The sequence below is a fragment of the Canis lupus genome, chromosome 33, assembly GCF_011100685.1.
Source record: "Canis lupus familiaris isolate Mischka breed German Shepherd chromosome 33, alternate assembly UU_Cfam_GSD_1.0, whole genome shotgun sequence".
Lineage (NCBI taxonomy): Eukaryota > Metazoa > Chordata > Mammalia > Carnivora > Canidae > Canis > Canis lupus.
In genome coordinates, this window is record NC_049254.1 from 30,687,031 (window position 1) to 30,710,093 (window position 23,063).

The window sequence follows — 23,063 nt, forward strand, 5'->3', positions numbered from 1 at the left end:
CCTCCGTCCTCGGCCACCTCCTGGTCCCTGGCGGCGGCCGGGAAGGGCCCGAGGGCCGGGCTTGGCGGGCGGCGGCGTCAGAGGCCGGGGTGCAGGAGGCCCGCGGGGAGGCCCAGCAGGAGAGGCAGCAGCGGCGAGGACAGCCCGGGGGCCGCTGCGGGACCAAGCACAGGCGCTCAGGGCCTCGGAGCCCCCGCAGCGCCTCCCGCCCCGCGCCCGGCCTCCCTGTCTGCCCCGGCACCACTGCTCTTCCCCCTGCTTCCCCGCGGACCCTTTCCTTTCAAAATGCGCCTCCCGGTGTATCTATGCAGCTGCCATAATCTCTCCGCGCCACGTCTGGCACCGACAGCCTGGATCCAGGTCCGTCCGGGTCACACAGGCCCGCTTCTGCTGTCTGTGGTGTTCCCTGTCCTCACCACCCTGCACCCCCTTCCCCACCCCCGCCTCACCTGGAGGGTCGGTAACCCCCCGGAGCATCCCCCCTGCACTCGAGGATTTGGGGTGGAAGGCTGGGAGGGATGCTGTGGGGCGGGACGCGGGGTCGCGGGGCACCTTCTCTTCCCCTGTGACGCGTGAACCTGCCCACCCGGCAGCCAGGCCCTACCTGCGCCCGAGCACTGCTGAGACAGCATCCCTTCCAGAGCTGCCACGTAGTCAGGGCCCAGCCAGTCCCGGTACGTGGCCTTCTCCCCGACAGGCACCATCCGGGTGGTGGCATCCTTGAAGAGCAGGTCTTGGCCGTGATAGTTGGAGGAGTCGTACATCCTGAACCCGTTCTTATTGTCATCATCTCCAAACAGGTCCTGAAAGTACCACAGGCAGACCTGCTTTTCCTCCGGCCTCAGCAGGGCTCATGCAGGAGCTGCTGGCTGCCACGCGGGGCTCTACAGACAGTGAACCCAGGAGCAGGGGACCTCGGGGCACCAGGGCCGACTGGAAACCCTAAGCCCAACCAGTCAGCTCAAGCCGGCATCAAAGGGACTTGGAGTAACGAGACGACGGTAGTGCCACAGTATGAGGGGTCCAAGTGGCCATCAGGCCTTCGGGGGCTCACAGACGCTCCAATATCTGATGCCAGGTCGGCCTTCTTCCCAGGAAAACGTGCACGGACACAAAGTTCTTCCCCACGTCACCTATCACTCCGGGGCGGGGGGGGGGGGGGATGAGAGAGAGGAGGGGCCGTGGGGAGGTGGGGCCCCGGTGCTTGGGAACCAAGGGCCCTGTTGTCGGAGCCGGGCCCTTCCAGGTATGCGTGCAGCCCACAGGATCTGCAGGGGGACTAGATGTAGGCCGTGAAAGAAGGACAGGAGCTCAGGAGGGCCTCTGAGGAAACGGGAAGTCTGAGGCGGCCACTCCGGGCAGTCGGGTGGGCAGCTGTCCACACGGAGGGGGCGGTGACGGCAGGGCCCACGACGTCCACACACAGACGGCTGTTAAGGGCCCGGGGCTGGGTGATGCCAACCGGAGGGCACGGACAGGTGAAGAGGGTGTAGGACTGAGCCCAGGGGCGCTCGGGGGCGGTGGGGAGGCCGTGGGGGCGGGGGCACGGGAGGGGTAGCTACAGTTGCCTGGGAGGAGCCCCGGGCAGGTGTGGACCTGGAACGGGGTGGGGGGAAGCTCCTCTGGCAGGTGGGAGCTGGGGCCAGTGCTGCTAGGGTCAGGGAGCTGATGGGACTCAGCCCCACGGGCCACTGCGCTGCTCGGGGCAGTTCGAGCCCTGGTGAGGGCCCGTCTGGAGCAGAGGGACCCGAGGGGAGCAGGTGACACTCGAGAGAGGACTCCCGAAGGAGCCTTGCTCTAAGGGGGGGTCATGGCCACTATAGGATGGAACCAAGAGGGCGCTCCTTTGTTTTTGTTTTTTAAGGATGGCAGAGACCACGGCACGCTTGTAGCTTGGTGAGAACCGGCCGCTGAGGGGGGACGGCGCGGACACAGAGGGACAGCTGGAGGAGAGGCTTGACGAAGTGAAAACCTCGGAACTTTCCCCCAGGCTTCCTCGGTTTGTTTCAGGTAAACCGAGGCGCAGGGCCCGGGGTCACCTCACCGCCCACCCCCCGGTGCTGTCGCCCCGCCCCGGCTCACCTGGGCCTTGTCCAGCAGCCCGTACACGGCGTAGATGTTGGTATCCGGCCTGACCATGACGGCGTGGGGTGGTATCTGGGCCAGATTGCAGGCTGCGAACTGCGACACCTCGGCCCGGGCCCCGTTGGGACACAGCAGCTCATAGTCCTCGGACCTGAGCCCAGCAGCCCACGGCTCAGAGTTGTGGCCTGAGGGGATGGAGCAGAACGACAGGGGAAGACACAAGCCGCTCTGCTCCTGGATCCCCAGATCCTTGCCAGGGCAGAGGTGGCAAAGCCTGGCCAGCTCCCAACTCCATGCCCCGGCTGCTCTGCTCTAGGCCAGGACCCGCGGACCCAGCAGGGCCATGACCCTGGCAGGAGCCACCGCTGGAGGGAAGAGGCGGTACCTGTAACGGGGCAGGTACTTCACGGGCACCTGCCCTGTCCTCAAGACAGTAACGTCAGATGAGCGTGGTCACCCCCATTTCACAGGAGGGAAAACTGAGACTCTTAATCCCTCCCAGGCCAAGAGCCCCAACTGTGTGTTCCAGGTCTTGGACCTGAGGTGTGTGTGGGTGTGTGGGGGGCGCTTCTGAAGGTGGCTGCCCTCTTCCCCCAACAGCCCAAGTTCTCAAACTGGACGAGGTACAACATCAAGTTGTGAGATGGCAGTTTCAAAGGTAGGTCTAGGGGTGGGGCCTGGCAATCTGTGGGGTTTTCTTTCTTAAGATTTATTTTATTTATTTATTCATGAGAGAGAGAGAAAGAGAGAGAGAGAGAGGCAGAGACACAGGCAGAGGGAGGAGCAGGCTCCATGCAGGGAGCCCGACGTGGGACTCGATCCCGGGACTCCAGGATCAGGCCCTGGGCCGAAGGCAGGGGCTGAACCGCTGAGCCCCAACCCCCACCGGGGCACAAGGTGCCTTCCTGCCCTGAGGTTCTGGGGGAGGTTCTGAGTGCAGAAGACTGGACCCCCAGCATCGGGGGTTCAGAGCCTGGCTGGGGGCAGGGCACAGAGGAGCGACCAGCAGGTGCTGGAAGCAAACAGCCTCTGGTCTTCAAGAGGGCGTAGGCGCTTCGAGGGGATGAGGCATCCGGTAGGACCAGGTGTGGGCTTGGGGGCCCGGGGCCTGCTCCGCCCGAGGGCGCCTGGGAGGCCGGGGCCGGGTCACGTCGGCGGCCCCCGAGACTCTGGCCCGGCGCCCGCACCTACCGTTTGTGTTGTCGAAGACGGTCGTGTGCTTGACGAAGGCCACGTCCCCTGCGCTCTCAGCCAGGCACCTGCGGGCGGGAGGCCGAGGTGGGGGTGGCGGGGGCGGTGGGGGGCCCCCGGGCTGCGAGCGGGCCCAGCCCACCCACCGGGCCGGTACCTGAAGGCGCCGCGGTGGCCGTAGTACCTCTCCTGGCTGCTGCCCACACACTTGTTGCGGCCGCGCTCGTCCCCCACACAGAGGGCGCACAGCGAGGCCGGGTAGTTCTTGGGGTTGTTGACAGGCACGCAGCTGGCGCTGAAGAACTGGCTCACGGCTGGGGCGGGGGGGGGGGGGCGCTGGGTCAGGGGCCGCGGGGGGCCGTGGGCCCTGCGCCCACCCACCCGCTCCCCCAGCGCAGCGGGGCACCTCTCCTCGGTGACTGCGGGAACAGCGGGCACGTGGAGGCTTTCTGGACACAAACCCCATGGGCGGCCCCCGCTGGTGGTCGGCCAGCCCTCCCTTGGGCTCCCTCGGGGATGGGGAGCTCACTACCTGTAAGCTACTCCGCGTGGGAGCGGGAGAGCAGCCCTAACGCTCCCTGTCTGGGTGCTCGCCGAGGTGGGTAGGAAGAAACGTGGGTTTTTTGTGAGGTGCCAGACGGGACAGAGGTGCGCGCACAGTCAGCCCAGGATGTGCCAGCTTCCTGCTGCCTCCCTCTCCCCACGACTGCGTGTGACTTAGCACGCGGGGAGCCCCGGGGCGGCATGTGGCGGCTGCCTGGCAAGCGCGTCTCCTCGGCACTCGTGCAGGTGGCGGCCGGGGGCTGCTGGGACACGGGGACAGCCCCACGCCGGGAGGTGACCCCGCTGGGCCCCTTGCACCCCCTGCAGCCGGCTCCCCCTCCGCAGAGCAGGGGACACTGGCCCCCTCCCAGGAGGGGGGCCTGCCGTGTGGATTCCGTGGGGACAGGCGGCCCGGCCCTCGCCCCCAGCCCCGTGGACCCCGGAGGGAGCTGGCCCGGGTGCGTCCCTGCGGCCGCGGTACCTGTGAGGACGTCGCAGTCCCTGGGCCGGAGGAAGCCCCTCCGCAGCAGGGCGCCCACGGGGATGTCCCAGCCTGCGGGGCTGCCCAAGCCCGGGTGGCACGAGCGCCTGCCCCGCAGCTCGTCCAGGGAGAAGGCGTCCGAGCTGTTCCGCTTCACCACGGCCACGGCGAAGTACGAGCTGCTCGTGTCGTCCGCTGCGAGGAGGGGACGCCAGTGAGGCCCCGGTCGTGCTCCCCGGGCCTCGGCGCAAGGGACCCCTGCCACCCTCACCCTGCCCCTTGGTGGCTCCTGCCACGGAGCTGCAGCTGCGTGGGCTCCGCTGTGGGCTCTGCCGTGGGCCCCGGCCTGTCTGGTCCCCAGGGCCACCCCAGCCCTCGGCTCTGTCTCCGCCAGCCTCCGTCCTGACGCTCCTCCCCGAGGGCCTGTCCTTCCTGACACCCCGGTGGGACTTCTCTCACCTCCCGCAGGAGCAGCTTTCCTAAGCCCTGGGACTTGCCACATCCCTGAGGTCACCACGTGGAGGGGGCTGGGCCCTCCCTGGAGCCTCGATGGCTGGGCCGCAGCCCGGGGAGGCACCTGCTGGGGTGGCCACACGCTCGCCTGCTCCGGGTGGCCCGGCGAGGCCACTACGGGGTCTTTATAATTGCGAGGGGCCGTCACACAGCCAAGGACACCGGAGAAGGCGCACGCGGCCTGCGAGGCCCGAGGCCTGGGCACGTGCAGGAAGCGGCCACCGCACTCACGGGCATAGCGCTCCCCCGCCGCGGGCACCAGGCCGTGCTTCTGTCCCGCCAGGTAGGTGTCCTCGCCCCTCAGGGTCACGGCGTCGATCTGCCCGGCCTGAGGGACACATCAAGAGGTCACAGACCAGGGAGGGTGCCGGTGCTCGCCCCGGGGAGCCCCCCCTGGTGCGGGCGGGAGAGGTGCTGCTCGGGAGCCCCCCGAGGGACGCAGGCCGCTATCGCCCGCTGCCAGGCCCTGCTCCCAGCAGACTCTTGCGCCCTCCTGGGGCTCACGCCTGGGTGGGGGGTTCTCAGGCCAGCGCCCGGGGCCCGGACGGCACCCCCAGCCCGGGCGCAGGACGTGTGCGCCGAGTGTGTACGTGTGCAGCGGCTGCGCGACCGGCCACATTTCAGGAGGCTGCGGCTCGGTGGTCAGAGCTCGGCCCCAGGTGTGCCCCCCCCCCCCCCCCCCCCCCCCCGTCCTCCCGGGGCTCCCCGCGTCTCCCACGCTCCACTCCACCGCCTCATCCCGGAGCCTCTGGGTAGGAGGCCCCTGGGCCCGAAGAGGGGCTGCAGCGTCCAGGCCCCAGGGGAGGCGTGCGGCGGGGGGACGCCCGCGCCCAGGCAGGTGCCCCAGGCTGCTCAGGCCCAGCGCGAGGCTGCGAGGTCCGGGCCACAGTAACAGGCAGCGGCGTGGGTCCTTGAGCCTGGAGGGGCCGCGTCTGGGGCCGCGGACCCAGGACCCCACCGGGACCCAGTCAGCGGCCGCTCCCTTCCTGGGCCTCGGGCTGGCGGCTGCGGGGGGTCGAGCCACTGGGCGCCTCCCGGAGCCTTGGGAGCCAGCGTGTCTGAGCCTGTGGCTGGGGTTCGGCTGGCAGCGCCCCGGCCGCCCCGCTCCTGCTGGGCAGCCCCCCGGCCTGTTGTTTGCGCCCAGAACCATCTAAGGAGCCGTCCCCTTGCCTGCAGGCGCTGAACCTTGTGACCCAGCCACTCCGGGGGCGGCCCAGCCTGTCTCCCCCCTTCCCCCGTCCCAGCCGCGTCCACCCCGCCCCAGCGGCCCCCCTACCCTGAGCCAGGGCACCCGGGGGCGGGTTGCTTCTCCGGCCTCTCCCAGCTTCAGCCTCCACACCTGACGGTGATCACACCCGCCCCCAGGGCCCCATGCGGGTAAGTGAAGGGTCCACGGGAAGTCTTAGCACAGCGCGTGGTACATGGCATCGCACGCCCGGGGTGTCGTTTGCCCCGATCCTGGCTCTTGCTATTCCTCGACGTCCACGGGCTGCCTGGCTGGGGCAGCGCGGACACTCCTGAGTGGCACTGGCGTGGCCTGCACTTGGGGGTGGCCCGGAGAAGGGCTCCTGACCACAGGCCCCACCGACTTGCCCTTAAGGGAGGAGGGAGCCTGGGTGGTGCAACCAGTTCAGCTTCCAACTCTTGGGTGGGGCCCAGGTCGTGACCTCAGGTGCGGGGCTCAGTGAGGAGCCTGCTTGAGAGTCTCCCCCCCCCCCCCCATGTTCTCACTCTCTAAGAAAAATAAATAAGGGGCAGCCCGGGTGGCTCAGCGGCTTAGCGCCGCCTGCGGCCCAGGGTGAGCCTGGAGTCCCAGGATCAAGTCCTGCACTGGGCTCCCTGCATGGAGCCTGCTTCTCCCTCTGCCTGTGTCTCTGCCTCTCTCTGTGTGTCTCTCATGAATAAATAAATAAAATATTTTAAAAAAATTTTTTTTAAATTAAAAAAATAAGTAAAATCTTAAAAAAAAAAAAGAGGAAGGAGAAGGAGCCCAGGAACCCAGGGGCTGCTGGGACCCCCGTGAGCTCGGCAGCGCCCTGACGGCAGCGCCCCAGGGCCAGGTGCAAGTCCTGGTCCCAACCCCTAGGCTGAGAAGCGAAGCAAGGCGAGCCGCAGGGGCCTCCAGCAGGGCCAGTGCTCTTAACTCCCAGTGGGAAGCATGTTAGTGGGAGCCGGACCAAGGCCACGGGCTGTGACAGCTTAGAGACAAAGGCAAGGACAGGACACAATGGGAGACAGCAGGGTGTGGTGTGCTCCAGGCCTGCCACTGAAGGCCTCGCGACGGCAGGGCCTCGCTGGCCAGCCTCAGTTTCCTTCCTCTTAAGAGAAGGGGCAGGGATCCCTGGGTGGCGCAGCGGTTTAGCACCTGCCTTTGGCCCAGGGCGCGATCCTGGGGTCCTGGGATCGAGTCCCACATCGGGCTCCTGGCAAGGAGCCTGCTTCTCCCTCTGCCTGTGTCTCTGCCTCTCTCTCTCTCTCTCTCTCTCTGTGACTATCATAAATAAGTAAAAATTAAAAAAAAAAAAGGAGAAGGGGCAGCACGAGGTTCCATCTCACCTGAGATCATGACCTGGGCCCAACCCAAGAGCTGGAAGCTTCCTTACCTCCCCCGCTCAGCGAGGAAGGGTTCCTGGAGCCCCCGAAAGGAAGCAGCCTTCCCCCTCTCCGCGCGCCCCACCCGCCCTGCCCCTGCCAGTCCTTCCTCCTCCCCTCTTCTCTGTGGGGTTGTCCCAGGACACTCCTGCCCAGGCAGCTGTCTGCTCTAGACCAGGGGGCTCGGGGGGAGAGCAGCGAAGGGCCTGGCACTGCCACTGCCCGCCCACCGGCCTGCCCTGCCCGTCCGGGTGCGGCCCCCACCTGGATCCGTTCCATGCAGTGTTGGGGAGACTCGGCCGACACGCACTGGATCTCTGGCTTGAGCCGCTGCCGGCTGAAGGCCACGGCCATGTCTCCGCACTTCTGGATCTCAGGAGTGGACAGCACACACCAGCGCAGGTAGTGGGGCAGGCCTGCGTGTGGAGCTGCGGTCACTCGCCTGCTGCAGGGGCTGCCCCGAGCCCGGCCTGTGAGGTGGGGCCTGCGGCCCAGGAGCTCGTAGGACCTGTCGGAAGTCCTGGTTCTCCCCCCGCACACCCCCACCCTGGCTGGACGGAGTTGTCTGACGCTCCGAGCCTGTTTCCTCTTACAGAAAGGGGAGGACTGTGCCTCTTTCAGGCGCCGTGAGAGGGCCTGAGGCAGATCGTGGCCGTCGCGTGTCTAACCGAGGGTGAGGGTCACGGCACTTCCCTGGCTGCGGGGGGCGGGGGGCGGGAGGCCCATCTCTAGACCACTGCAATGGTCAACCCCTGAGCCAGGGCCTTGGCTGCAGGGTGGGAGGAGGAGGAGTGAGGCACTGAGCGGAGAACATGCTGGGATCTGCCAAGCTCCGCGTGGAGGGCAAGGGCCTCTCCCCGAGATGGTCCCGGGTGGTCCGGATCCCACCCCTTGGAGCATATGGGGCATCGGGGATACAGCAGCCCATGCAACTCGGGAGCAGCCTCCTCCCCAGAACCCCAGAAGCAGGAGGTGGAAGCAACTGGTTCTCGCGGAGGCCAAGGGGCACCGCTCCTGGGGTGAGTGTCCTTTGCCAGCGGCCTCCCCAGAGGCGCCGGGCTGTGCCGCTGGGACCCGACACAGGCGGACTTACGGTTGGGATCACAGAGGAGACCCTTCACGGCGTGCAGGTACTCGCGGCCCAACCAGGCCTCGTAGGTCTGTGTGGCGATGGGCACCAGCTCCGAGGTGGAGTCTTTGAAGAGCAGGTTCTTCTGGCCGTAGGCCTCGGAGCTGAACATCTGGAAGCTGCTGCCCTCCTGGCTGAACAGGCGCTGGGGGGCGGGGGGCTGCTGAGGCCTTCCCCCCCTCCCAGGTCCCCGCCAGCGCCCCCTCCTGCGCCCTCTGGGGACCAGGGCACGCGCCACCCCCTTCCGTCGCCCCCGGGGCTTCCCCTCGTCACTCAGCCGCCCGGTCCCCCGACTGTGGCTCAGCCCCCGGGCCGCCTGACCCACCTGGCCTTCGTTCAGCAGCCGGAACACGAGGCCCCCATCCGTGTCGGCCCGGACCACCACCGCGTGGGCAGGCACGCGCGCCAGGTGGCATCGCCTCCACTCGGTGACGTCAGCCCGGCTGCCATCCCGGCACAGCAGCGCAAAGTCCTGGGAGCGCAGTGCCCGGCCCCAGGACGGAAGGGTCCTCCCTGGGGAGACGGGAAGCCCGTGTGAGCCAGCGTCTGTGCGCGGGGGGCTGCGGGAGGGCCCGGCCGCCTGGAGGCTGGGGCGTGGAGGCCAGGAGCCGAGGCTGGGAGTGGAGGCCGGGCCGCGGAGGCCGGGCGCGGAGGCTGCGACCTCTTCCAGGAGCTTGAGACCCAGAACCCAGGAGGCAGAGGGGCCGGGAGCTGGCCCCGTGGGCCCCGGGTCTCCAGGGACTGTTGCTGGCATCTCCTGCCCCACAGCTTCTCCCGAGGACACGGCTCTGAGGGAGCGGACGGACGGACAGACGGACAGGACTACGCGTTAACGTTGTAAAGAGAAGAGAATCCAAGGAGCTCGGGCTGGGAGAGAGGGATGCACCGGGAGCTCCCTGCTGCCCGGGGCGCTGAATCTGGCTCTGAGCAGAGGGCAGGGCAGGGGCCAGGGCAGGGCCCAGCCGGACACACCGGCCCAGAGCGGCACCCCAGAGCAAAGGGGGGCTCTCCAAAGTCAGCCCGTGTATTAATCCAATAGTCACCTACTGATATTCTGGGACATTTCCCCCAAGTCCTTTTTTCTATTTTCTAACCATTTCTAACATGGTTAAGGACACACCTGATTGGCATTCTTGCATCCTACTTCTTCTTCTTCTTTTTTTTTTTTTTTTTAAATATTTATTTATTGGGATGCCTGGTGGGGCTCAGCAGGTAAGCACCTGCCTTTGGCCCAGGGCATGACCCCGGGGTCCCGGGATCGAGTTCCACATTGGGCTCCCAGCAGGGAGCCTGCTTCTCCCTCGGCCTGTGTCTCTGCCTCTTTCTCTGTGTCTCTTGTGAATAAGTAAATAAATCTTAAAAAAAAAGAAGATAAAAGATCTATTTATTTATTTGAGAGAGAAACAGAGAGTCTGGGGGGGAGGGGTGCTGAGCAGACTCCCTGCTGAGCACAGAGCCCTGATACTGGATTCTACTTCACAACCCATGAGATCATGACTTGAGTCAGAATCATAAGTCAAAGAAAGGCTCAAATAACTGAGCCACCCAGGTGCCCTACTGCTTAAAAAAATTATTTATATAAGTAATCTCTACACACAACATCGGGCTTGAACTCATGACCCCAAGATCAAGAGTCGCACGTTCCACGGACTGAGCCAGCCAGGGGACCCTTGCATCTGACTTTTTTTTTTTTTCATTTGTCATTTTATTTTTTATTTTATTTTTTATTTTATTTTTTTTTTAAATTTATTTATTTATGATAGTCACAGAGAGAGAGACAGAGAAAGAGAGGCAGAGACACAGGCAGAGGGAGAAGCAGGCTCCATGCACCGGGAGCCCGACGTGGGATTCGATCCCGGGTCTCCAGGATCGCGCCCTGGGCCAAAGGCAGGCGATAAACCGCTGCACCACCCAGGGATCCCTCATTTGTCATTTTAAAGTCTTTTTCCCACCCTTCTGGAAATTTTCCATAAAGCTCATTTATAATAGGCAGATTTATTTGAAAGAGTGAACAGCAACACCAGATAGGAATATTAAGAAGACTAATTTTAAGACTGTAACTCAACAGATGGTCTTACACAACAATATTTTTATGACTTTAAAAAATTTCAAATGAGAACAATAAGCCTCTGCTAGGAAATAGGAGGGGTAAAAATAATTTGTGGGGTTATGAAAACTCTTCACTCTGAAGCTATTTCCAAACAAAACCCCCATGGGTCCCCTGGGTGGCTCAGTGGTTGAGCATCTGCCTTCGGCTCAGGGTGTGATCCCTGGGTCCTGGGATCAAGTCCTGCATTAGGCTCCCCGCAGGGAGCCTGCTTCTCCCTCTGCCTGTGTCTCTGCCTCTCTCTCTCTGTCACTCATGAATAAATACATTTTAAAAAATTAAAAAAAATAAAGATTTTATTTATTTATTCATGATAGAGAGAGAGCGAGAGAGAGGCAGAGACACAGGCAGAGGGAGAAGCAGGCTCCATGCAGGGAGCCTGACGTGGGACTCGATTCCGGGACCCCAGGATCACGCCCTGGGCTGAAGGCAGGTGCTCAAACCACTAAGCCACCCAGGCTGCCCCATCATCAACATTTTAAAAGGGCCAATTTTAGGGGCCCCTGGGTGACTCAGCTGGTTAAGCATCTGACTCTAGATTTCAGCTCAGGTCATGATCTCGGGGGCGTGGGATCGAGCCCCACGTTGGGCCCTGCACTCAGCAGGAGTCTGCTTGAGATTCTTTCTCTCTCTCGGCTTCTGCCTCCTCCCTCCTTAAAATAAATAAATAAAAGAGCTAATTTTAACCCAATATATCCCTATTCTTTCTCCACCTTTAACATTTTCCTCTGCTTGATCTTGAGACCCAAGTCCCAGCTGCCCATTTTTGTAGGAACATCTTGCTCTGGAGCTAATCTTATGTGCTTCCTCCTTTTTCAAATCATTTTTTTCCCCTTTTTCAAATCTGGTTCATATTGTTTGCCTTCTTGAATGTCAGACCACATGATGGACCTTCTGCTTTTAAAGGTAAAGGTCATGATAAAAAAAAGATTAGGATAAAAAAAAAGACAATGATCAGACATTACTGAACTGGCAAAACTATAGTCAGAAGTGTTTGCTGAATGCCACGAGGGAGCATCAGGAGATTTCTGGATGGAAGGTCAGGCACGGTCACCATCTTGATTGTGGTGGTGGTTATTCAACTGTGTTTTGGGCAAGATGCATGGAACTCTATTTCCAAAAGAGTGCATTTTGCTGCATGTGAATTATACCTCAGTTTAAAGAAATAAATAATCCTTAAGCAAATCCAAATTAGGGGATGTTCTATAAAATAACTGGCCTCACTCTTCAAACATGTCCATGCCGCAAAAACAAAGAAAGATTATGAAACTGCTTAGAAGCTAAAGGAAAGTAAAGAGACCTAACAACTAAAAACCATGTGTGATCACAGGTTTGGTCCTGACAAAAATTGCTACGAAGGACAGAATTGGGACAGTTAATGAATCTGGAATACGGGCTGCAGATTAGATAATAGTATTTTTTTATTTTTTTAATTTATGATAGTCACAGAGAGAGAGAGAGAGGCAGAGACACAGGCAGAGGGAGAAGCAAGCTCCATGCACCGGGAGCCCGATGTGGGATTCAATCCCTGGTCTCCAGGATCGCGCCCTGGGCCGAAGGCAGGCGCTAAACCGCTGCACCACCCAGGGATCCCTAGATAATAGTATTATGTCAATGTTACGTTTCTGGAAATCGTAACTATACGGTAGCCAGGTCTCCATCTCCTTGTTTTTTTGGAGCTACACACTAAAATATTGAAGGGTGCCTTGCAGGCTAATGTACTCCCCCAGAAACGATACATTCAGGTGTGGAAAGAACGATAAGGAAAGAATATACGCAAGTATAGAAAGGATGATAAATCCAATACAGCAAATGCTAAAAGTCGGAATCTGGATAACAAATAAATGAGGGGGGCAGGCACCTGGGTGGCTCAGTTGGTTAAGGGTCTGACTCTTGATTTCAGCTCAGGTCATAGTCTCAGGGTCGAGAGAGGATTCCCTCTCCCTCTCCTTCTGCTCTCCCCACCCTCTAAAAGAAATAGATACATAAATCTTTGGAAAAAAAATAAATGGGAGTTGAATTATTCTCGCAACTTTTCCAAAGCTCCATTATTGCAAAATAAAAAATGTTAAATGACAACGATCTAATGGTTGTACATGCAGCACTGCCCCGATTTACTAAGACCTCCCTGGGGGTGGGAGCGGGTGAGAGTTTGCTGAGACTCGGAGCCCAAACCAGAGCAGGGTGGAGCCACCTCCAGCAGCTCCCTCGCGGAGCAGCTTGCACTCCACTCCTAAGACCCACTGCTTCCTTTCGGGGAGACTTCCAGGGCCTAGGCTGGGCTGCGGGGGGCACTCACCGTCAGTGTTCTCCAGCACCGTGCTGTGCTTCACGAAGGCCACGTCCCCCGCCCCTTCCGCCAGGCACCTGCAGAGGGGGAATCCGTGAGTGCCGGCCCAGCGCATCCGCCCCCTGGAGCTCTGTTCCCGGGGTGCCCGTGGGGGGCGCGGCCGGAGGGTCGGTCCCAGGGCCTAGGTCCCCGCTTTGTTTCCTGTGGGGCTTCGCCAAGTCGTGGAGGGCCTCTACCACCTGGACAGTGGTGGGGAGAAAGTCGCTGCGCACAGGGAGAGCGGCTTTATGATCAGTGTGGACGCTGCACAGCCCGCCTGGGGCCCTAAGCGGGTGGAGGGCGGCTGCCGTTGTCAAGAGCTGTGAGGCTCAGGGTGTTTGGAGGAGTCGGCCTCGAGGGAGGGGATGGGACAGGACGTCTCATGCGACACCAAGCCCCTGAGTGGAAGGGACCAGGACTTCTGTGTTCCCTCCTGCAGGGTTCACTGCCCGGAGGGAGGCAGGCCCAGGCCCCTGGGCGAGGCCGGGACCGAGGGGCCCAAGTTGCTGCTTGTAGGACCGAGGACTGCTCCTCTCTTCGTGCCCCAGGCCGTATTTACGCGGATCCCACCCGGGGCAGGGGCACTAGCAGGCTCCCCGCGTCCAGGTGGAGACACGGAGGCCGAGGCGGCTACAGGGGCTCCGGAGGCTTCCGACCGGCCCCGCTGAGCCTGTTCCCTCATCTGCGGACCGAGGCGGCCGCCCCCAGCCGGTGGGGACTCTCCTCTGGCTCCGAAGGGCAGGGCCGGCCCTAATCGGGGGCCCAGCCCCCTCGAGGTGTCAGGACTTGGGGGCTCCTGCCCCCCCGCCCCCCGCCCCCGCCTCCCTCCCCGCCGGCCGAGGCATCAGGGAGAGGACAGGAGGGTGGCAAGGTGCTTTTTGTCGTTTCCTCCGAAGCCCTCGCCCCTAAGTGCGCTCCGCGGGTCGTGCTCGGGCGGGGGTCCCCCAACTGGGCAGGCCGAGCTGCAGCCGTGCCACCGCCCTGGGGCGCCACCGCCCTGGGGCCTGGTGCCCGCTGTGTGTCCCCCCACCCCGTCCCTCACCGGAAGGCCCCGCTGTAGTCGTAGTATCTCTCCAGGGGGCTCTTGTCGCACACACCGTCCCCGGCAGCATCGCCCCTGCACTGGCGGCACAGGGAGTCCGCATGGCCCGTCTCTGCAGCCCCGGGGACGCAGCTGCCCCCAAAGTAGTCACTGACGGCTGCGGGAGGGAGGGAGGTTGGGAGGCCGGGATGGAGGCTGGGAGGGGGAGGCTAGGAGGGAGGGAGGTTGGGAGGCCGGGAGGGAGGCTGGGAGGGAGGCTAGGAGGGAGGGAGGTTGGGAGGCCGGGAGGGAGGCCGGGAGGGAGGCCGGGAGGGAGGCCGGGAGGGAGGTTGGGAGGGAGGCCGGGAGGGAGGCTGGGAGGGAGGCCGGGAGGGAGGGAGGTTGGGAGGCCGGGAGGGAGGCCGGGAGGGAGGCCGGGAGGGAGGCTGGGAGGGAGGCCGGGAGGGAGGGAGGTTGGGAGGCCGGGAGGGAGGCCGGGAGGGAGGCCAGGAGGGAGGCCGGGAGGGAGGCCGGAGAGCCACAGGCGGGCCCAGGCCCCGGACGGCTCAGTCCAGGCCACCCGCGGGGCCCTGCAGGCTGGGGGGTGGAGCGGGGGGGGGTGGCGGTGGGCCGTGGTGGGGCTGACAGTGGCTCGGGGAGGAACACCCGTGTCCCCAGGGCTGCAGAGGCCGCCGTCCCCGCGCCCCCCCAGGCCAGCTCCGTGCGATGAGGGCGGCAAAGGAATAGCCACGTCGCGACTATGACCTCACAGGCCACGCGTTTCACAACACGGGAGGGCAGGTGACGGTGACAGGGCCTCCCGGGCCAGGTGGGGGGCGCCTCATGGCTCGGGGTGCCCGCCAGCACCGAGGCCCCGTGGCCCCCCGTGGGCAAGTATTTACCCTGCGCCTCAGTCCCCGCCACCTGCAGGGGGAGCAGGATGGCCCGGGCCAGCTCGGCTCCCTGCTTGGGGTCCCCACTGGGGCTCCCCTTCCTGGCCCACTCCAGCCTCCCGGCTCCGAGCCTGCAGGAGCGGGCCCCCCGACCCTGCGCACCCAGAACCCCGGAGGACACGCGTCCAGGCCCTGTGGCTTGGGCTGGCCTCGAGTGCTGCCGCAGCAGGTACGTCCACACCTGTCCGCGGGCAGTGTGGACTGCGCCTGTGCGTGTGTGCACGTGTGTGCATGCACCTGTCTGTGGGCACGTGTGGACCACGCCTGTGCGTGTGCACGTGTGTGCATGCACCTGTCCGTGGGCATGTGTGGACCGCGCCTGTGCGTGTGTGTGCGTGTGTGCATGCACCTGTGCATATGTGCATGTGCGGACCGCGCACCTGTGCGTGTGTGCACGCCTGCACTGCGTGTGTTGTGAGGGCAGCCTGAGGGAGTCCCCTGTGAGGGCGGGCGGGGCAGCAGCAGGGAAGGACACGCAGAGCCCCGCGGGGCAGCCTTACCCTTGAGCACATCGCAGCCCATCACGGACAGGCGGCCGCTCTCCACCAGGTAGCCCACGGGCACGTTCCAGCCCGCTGTCCTGTTGAGGCCCGTGTGGCAGGACCTCACCCCCTTCAGGCTGTTGATGGTCACGTTGGAGCTCCTCTTGACCACGGCCACGGCGTAATAGGAGGTGCCGACCTCTAGAAGGAGGGACGGGAGAGGCGTGAGGGCGGCCGGGGAGCAGCCGAGAGGGAAGACAGGCGTGCGTGCGTGCGTGTGTGTGTGCACGCATGTGTGCATGAATGTACACCCGTGTGTGCACGCTTCCTGGTTCCCGAGAGAGCGCGTGGGTACGACCCACATGGCTCATCGCGAGACCCCAGGCTCCCGGTCTCACGCGGTGGACATCCCCCCGAGAGGCTCTTTCTCCCCTTTCCCTGCCAGTCACCGGTACTTGCAGCTGGGTCTGCATCTGTGCTGCAGCTCTGCAGCTGGCGGGGGACACGGGGGCCCCCAGTCCTGTGTCTTCCTGAGTCCAGGCCCTTCAGGGGAAGGGCACCACGGTCATGGGGAGAGGAGCAGTGGGAGGTGCAGGCGGGGCAGGCAGGATCGTCACCCAGATGGGCAGAGGGGCTCACAGGTGCTGAGGTGGTAGGAGGGAGGGGGCGCGAGAGTGTACGGGGAGCTAGCAGTGCGGTCCCGAATCACCCAGAAACTTGAATGGGGTGCATGTGGGCGGGCAGGGGTCCCCAGCCTTGCAAAAGATTCCCCGGGCTGAAGGGGACCCACAAGGGCCATTCAGACAAGATGGGGATGATTTACCTACGGGGACGGATGACCAGCGGGCATCGCATCCCCCCCGCCCCCCGTGCGCCCCGTACGGTGGGATGCCTACGATCAGAATGCCGTTGAGTTCTAGAAAATAAAGCCGGGGTTCTGTCCCGTGCCCCAAGCTAGCCTCTGCCCACCTGAGCAGCCTGGCCTGCTGCCGTCCTTTGATTTACCCACCGTGCCCTTCTTCCCGGTTCCTCGAACCTCCCAAGTTCTTTCCCCCCTGGGGCCCTTGTCAGGGTCCAGGTTAAATGCCACCTCCTCGAGAGGCCTTCCCGAGTGCTCCCTTCCAGTAGGTTCCTCCACATGCCTTCCTTTCCTCCTCGTGGGCTCTACCTCCTTCACAGCACCTTCCATGGTCACAACTACGCTTCCTTGTGTTCATTTGTTCACTACCTGATGGCTGCTCTCTTGGGCTTACCACTCTGTGCTCATGCCTGGCATACAGTAGGTGCTCAATAAGTGTGCTGAATTAATTAAAGAGGAAGAGCGGTGTTTGGGGCCAGTGAGGCAGGGTGTGCTTTGGCCTTTGAGTGCAGGCGCTAGGCTGTGTCCTGAGCCATCTGAGTCACCCATTCACCAAGGGGCCAAGTGAGCGCCTGCGCGGGATACCAGGGACCTAGGGGTGTCAAAGATGAGGACCAGGCCCTCCTCGAGGGGCCCACTGTGCCAGGGACAGAGAAAACAGGACAGAAGATGGGATCCTGATAGAGTGGGTCAGAGCTCCGGGAAAACAGGAAAGAGAAGCTCTTTCGGGCCAGGGGAGGGGTCAGGGGTCACCCTTAGAGGTGACAGCGAGCCGGGCCGTGACCGGGGCTAGCCCTTGGACACGTGCAGGTCCTGGGTGAGCTTCCCAGGGGGCAGCCGGGTTAGAGCATGTGGGGGTGTGAGGCGCAGGGACTGGGGCAAAGGAACTCCCAGTCCTATGCACATACCATGCATCAGGTGCGCACCTGCTGATTCATTTAGTCTGTGGGACAGGACTGAGGCCGCTCTCCCCACTTTACAAGTTATGGGGTGATGGGATTCCCGCAAGGAAGAACGGACTCGAGTCAGCTCTCTGTGTCTCTGGCACCCCTGCTCTGAGCGGGGGGGGCTTGTGTAGGTCAGTCTGGCCTGGACCCCAGGACTGCTATGGGGACAGGGCTACCGACCGGCTTGAGGGCTGCAGGCTGTGCGGGGCCCAGCAGGGACACGCTGCGGGGACAGCCTCTTCGCCTCCCGCCCCCCAGGCCGCTTCGCCTGCTGACCTTGGTCGTACACTTCGCCCACCACGGGCTTCAGTCCGTGCTCCTTCCCGGCCTCGTAGATGGCTCCTCCGTCCAGGGTGATGGCGTCAGCCTCCTGGGCCTGCCGGGGACACGTGGTCAGGCCAGCCCGGCCGCCTGGGCCTCGCGACCAGCTGCTCGGGCCATCCGCTGGCCTGCCGGGACGTCCCTCCTGGTCCTCTGGCCCGGTCCCCTGCCCTGGCTCAGCCTGCACCCCGAGAGTAGGGGGCTCACCCTTTACCAGGTCCCAGGTGACAGCTCTCCTAGGTCAAGGCTTGCCTTGGCTTCCTAATTATGTCATTTAAAAATTATTAATTTTCTAGGGCTTCTAATGGCTTTACACACTAAGGATAAATGAATGAATAAATCAGATGGTACAAAATGGTGCATAGCGAGATGGTGAATCTCCCTCGTTTCCCTGTTTCTGAGCCCCGACTCCGCTGTTAACCCGTTTCTCAGGTTTCCTAGGACGCAGACCGAGGCCCACGGATGCCCTCCTCATTTTTTTTTTTCTCCTAAAACACAAATGGCAGGATGCTGTCAGCGTCCTGGGGTCGCCATGGCGTCTAGCTCGGGGGACCTGGCAGTGGAGCCTCACGCAAGCCCGTGGCCCGCGTGGGACCTGCACTAGGTCTGCAGAGAAGTCAGGGCCCAGTACAAGGGGACCCAGGCCCCCCGGCCGTGCCTGCCCGGAGTCGGGCCTTGAGGGCCAAGCTCGCAGGGGCGGTGCCAGCTGGGCCAGGTCGCCTGCCTGCCCCTGGCACTCCGCTCCCTGCCCCTGGCACCCCGCTCCCTGCACCCCGCACCCCGCTCCCTGCCCCTGGCACCCCGCTCCCTGCACCCCGCACCCCGCTCCCTGCACCCTGCACCCCGCTCCCTGCGCCCGGGGCTGCCACCAGCCCTCTCCTGGGAAACTGCACGAGCCCTCCTGGCGCCCCCGGGGCCCCTCCGGGGTGGGTGTGCGGCCGGTGCCAGCGTCCCCACTGTCGCAGGGGCCTCTCCTGGAGGGAGGACTGTGCCCGGGCCCCACCTGGGCGGGACCGGCTGGCCAGGAAGCCCTGGCCCCGTTGCCTGGAGACTCGGGCCACCCGGAGCCTCGCCGTGAATGGAGCCCTTGTGGTGCCCCGTCGGACCCCTCCCCCCCCCCCCCCCGGCCCAGCGGGTGGGGCGCTCACCGCGAGGAGCCGGATGCAGTGGTCGGCGGAAGGGGCCTGCACACACCCGACGGGCGGCTGGATCCCTGCGGCTCCGAAGGCCTTGCTCAGGTCGCCGCACTTGCGCTGCTCGGGGTCTGAGGTGGTGCACCAGCGCACCTGCGCCCCGCTGAGGGCTGGGGGACGGCGGGGGGGTCCAGCTGCCCTAACCTGCGCCCCGCTGAGGGCTGGGGGGACGGGGGGGGGGTCCAGCTGCCCTAACCTGCGCCCCGCTGAGGGCTGGGGGACGGCGGGGGGGGGGGGGGGGGTCCAGCTGCCCTAACCTGCGCCCCGCTGAGGGCTGGGGGACGGGGGGGGGGTCCAGCTGCCCTAACCTGCGCACCTGCGCCCCGCTGAGGGCTGGGGGACGGGGGGGGGGGGGGGGTTGCCCACTGCCCCAGCACCGCGGCCTCCCGGGTCACCCGCGGACGTGCACAGCGAGTCCGCGACCAGCCCTGCCCCTCCCCTGGGAGGTCCGCGGCCACAGGGGCGTCCCAGACCCGGGGGGGGCCGAGGGGCCGGGGGTCGGGGCCGCGCTCAGCCCAGCCCTGCTCTCTGGCCCGGGGGCACCGGCGACGGCGCGTGGGCTCCGGCCCTTCCCGCCCCTCTTGGCGCCTCTCGCCCAGGTCCCGGCTCCCTCGGGGACGCACGGCGAGGGCCCAGGAGACCGCCCTGGGGCGCCCGTCCCTCGGGGCTCCGCGGCCGCTCCCGGGCCCGCCCGCCCCGCCCCGCCTCCGCCGCTCGAAGGCGCAGGCCGCCCCCTCCGGGAAGCCCTCCAGACGCCCCCTGGGCTCCCCCAGCGCCCCCGGCTGCGCTCGGCCCCGCCCCCGCCCCTGCCCCTGCCCCGCGGCCCGGCCTCACCTGTGCGCAGCGCCAGGAGGACCCACAGGGCCCCGCTCGGGCCCCGCATGACGCCGTCGGGCTCCGCGGCCCCGCAGCCAGGCCCCCGCCCCCGCCCCGCCGCTTAAGTGCGCGCCCAGCCCCGCCCCGCCCCGCCCCGCCCCCGGGACTGGCCCCCGCCCCGCCGGCCCTGCCGTCCCCGTCCCCGTCCCCGTCCCGCCACCGGGGCTGCCCGGGTCCTGGCCCGCTGCGCCCCCTGCCGGCCGTGCCCCAGGCCGCACCCCAGGCTGACCCGGTCCCCCCCGCCCGCCGCACCGGGGCTGACCCGCGTCGTCGAGGACCCAGGAAGCTGGAGGCCGGGAGCCCGTGTGCGCGTCCCGGGGCTGCCCCGCCCCGCGGGGAGGGGGTCGAGCGGGGTCTCCGGCTGGGGACGCGGTGGCCTGGCCCGGCCCGGGGGAGCAAGCCTCCTGGGCGCCCCCACCCTGAGCGCCCCCGGCCTTCCCACGATCCGTCCAGGAGGACACACGCCGGGAGTCCAGGCAGCGGCTCGGCCACGCGGCCCCTCCCTATGCCTGGGCCCCGCCGTGACCCACCGGTGAGACCCCCCGCCCCGCTCTGCCGGGCCCTCAGCCGGGAGGGGCTGCCCATGACACACGCACCCGGGTCCTCGGCGAGACGGGGAACCCTGGCCTTGGGGCCTTGGGCCTGGGGCCTGCCACTTCGGGGGTCGGAGGAACGGTCGGGAGGCAATCGGAGCATCCGGGGCCGGTCACTCAACCCGGAAAGAGCTTCATATAGATAAATGGGCTTCATTATTCATGAGAGACCCAGGCAGGGGGAGAAGCAGGCTCCCTGCAGGGAGCCCGACGTGGGCCTCGATCCCACGACCCCGGGGTCACGCCCTGGGCCGAAGGCAGACGCTCAGCCGCTGGGCCACTCGGGGGCCCTGGAAAGAGCTTTTTTATTTTTTTAAAGATTTTATTTATTTATTCATGAGAGACACACAGAGAGAGACACAGGCAGAGACACAGGCAGAGGGAGAAGCAGGCTCCATGCAAGGAGCCTGTTGTGGGACTCGATCCCGGGTCTCCAGGATCGCATCCTGGGCTGCAGGTGGCGCTAAACCCCTGCGCCACCGGGGCTGCCCCTGGAAAGAGCTTTATAGAGGAGAAGGGCTGCAGGATAGTCTGGTCCCTTTCTGGACTCCCACTGAGGAGAGGGAGAGTGCCCCCGAGCTTCCTTCTAGAAACAAGAACTAGTTTCACGGAGACTCCTAGAAGGCGTGGGGACCTAAACAACACTGTTTTGGGACCACCTCTCTTCCCAACTCTATTCCAGAATACGAGATACAAAGAGCTCTCCCCTACTCTGCCAAACACACAGCTCTGGCTCTCCAAGGATTCAGGTTGCCCCCCAGGCCCCAACCATGGAGCTTGCTTGCCAGGAAACTGAGGAACAGCAGCAGGTACCATGGGATGGAGGACGTGAAAGATAATTTCTAGGGACTCAGAAAGAAGAGGGGGCCTTTGACAGGGGGTAGGAAACCTGTGTTGACAGTTATGGACTAATGAGCCAGCAAAATAGGAACAATTCTTTTACCCAGAATCTTAGGAAAATTCATATATTTTTTTCATCACTATAAACCATGATTTATATTTACCTATTTCCATGAGCTGTAATGTCTTTGACTAATTAAGAACAAGCCCCAACAATTTTTATTTGGAGGACACTTGGAAGGGCAGGTTACAGAATATTAGTGGCGAACATCTGCAGCAGTAAATGTGTTATTATGAGGTATTGCGCGCCTACTCCTGAGATCATCCACCACGTACTTGCTGACGGGTTAATACATCTGAATTTGTTTACCGACATCCATGGTGGATATACTGAGCAAGTTTTGTGAATACAAGCTTTTGCCTCTTTAAAAGTATTTTCCAGGGCAGCCCAGGGGGCTCAGTGGTGTAGCACCGCCTTCAGCCCAGGGCCTGACCCTGGGGTCCCGGGATCCAGTCCCGCATCGGGCTCCCTGCAGGGAGCCTGCTTCTCCCCCGCCTGTGTCTGGGCCTCTCTGTGTGTCTCTCATTAATAAATAAATACAATCTTTAAAAAACAAAGCATTTTCCCTGTGAAGCTTCGCTTAGGCAGAGCCCTGTTCCACTTGGGCTACGCGATGCTCTTGTATGTCCTTTGGAGGTAGATTCTGTGCTTGTTCTCTTGTACTCATCGCAGGGCCCTGAGCAAGGAGGAGGATTCCTTTTTTTTTTTTTTTTTTTTTTTAAAGATTTATTTATTTATGATAGACATGGAGAGAGAGAGAGGCAGAGAGAGAAGCAGGCTCCACGCACTGGGAGCCCGACGTGGGACTCGATCCCGGGTCTCCAGGATCGCGCCCTGGGCCAAAGGCAGGCGCCAAACCGCTGCGCCACCCAGGGATCCCAGGAGGAGGATTCCTGTTAAGTTTTAGGGTGCTATTGATTATGGCTCAAGCGCCTCGTGCCGCTGACGGGGAAGGGCTGAGAAGAGCCACAGAATGTGGGGTACAGACAGCTCTGAGCAGTTTCGGTGGCCTGGCGAGGGCTCAGCCTTGGCCGGGAGGCTGAACTCCGCGAGGCCGCGGTGCTGTCCTGCCCGCCATCACGCCCAATGCCTAGCATCAGGTCTAGAACGCGGTAGGTAGTCAACAAAGTATGATTATGAATGAGTGGAAAGTGGGCAGGTCTTAAAGATACCTGGCTTAAGAAAGGCAGGGGAGAGAGGTTGGTTCAAAGGGATTTGGAGTCAACAAAGTTTTTATAGGAGAGACTTGATCACATAGAGCACAAGTAGCCCATGCAGGAAGGAGACTAAGGATATAGGAAAAGAGGATGTAAGGACTATCAGGAGGACAAGCAGAAAAGCTGATCTTAAGGGAAAAAGGGAGAATGCTTTTTCCTTGGAGTGGAGTGCAGAGGGGTTGAAAAGTTGGGGCGCCTGGGTGGCTCAATTGGTTAAGCATCTGCCTTCAGCTCAGGTTATGATCCCAGGTCCTAGGATCGAGCCCTGCATCAAGCTCCTGCTCAGTGGGGAGTCTGCTTCTCCCTCTCCCCTTGCCCCCGCCCCCCCGTTTGTGCTCTTTTGCTCACACATTCTCTCTCAAATATATAAATAAAATCTTAAAAAAAAAAGTTCTGAGTCAAACCTGCATTCAAATATAAGTCCAGCATCTCAGAGCTTGATGTATGAATATCAAACCAAGAAATATCCCCCCCCCCCGAAAACTTCCTTGCAACCCAAAATATAAAATGTAGAGGATTAGAAGGCTCTGAGATTAGCCCTGGAGATACAGCTTTAAAGCCATTAATAAAGCTCCATCTGTTTCACTTAATATAAGATTTAATGAGTAGAAGCCAGTATAAAAGGAGCTAAAGAATAAAGAGATAAAACCAAGAGTAGTATATCTGGCTCTGTCACTGAGACTTACGGAGAAATTATTCCTACCCCAGCTACTTTCAAGGAGGGTTTCAG

General features: G+C 63.0%; 1 protein-coding gene and 1 long non-coding RNA gene across 2 annotated transcripts in view; one reads left to right on the forward strand and one right to left on the reverse strand.

The window, feature by feature from the left end:
* Window positions 1–19,664, reverse strand: MELTF (melanotransferrin). Its single transcript, XM_038583188.1, has 16 exons — window positions 19,581–19,664; window positions 18,702–18,856; window positions 17,509–17,608; window positions 15,445–15,627; window positions 14,013–14,169; window positions 12,941–13,008; window positions 8,860–9,047; window positions 8,499–8,679; window positions 7,670–7,821; window positions 5,045–5,141; window positions 4,301–4,495; window positions 3,434–3,590; window positions 3,277–3,344; window positions 2,083–2,270; window positions 605–803; window positions 1–154 (listed from the first exon to the last, which is right to left on the reverse strand). Exons 1-16 carry the CDS (start codon window positions 19,627–19,629, stop codon window positions 78–80), a joined length of 2,214 nt encoding a protein of 737 aa, XP_038439116.1. The 5' UTR covers window positions 19,630–19,664; the 3' UTR covers window positions 1–77.
* The window catches only part of LOC119867355, a 9,652-nt gene continuing 5,285 nt past the window's right edge, over window positions 18,697–23,063 (forward strand). The window contains exon 1 of the long non-coding RNA XR_005383433.1: window positions 18,697–18,791. This is a non-coding gene — a long non-coding RNA (uncharacterized LOC119867355). The remainder of the gene's footprint in view (window positions 18,792–23,063) is intronic.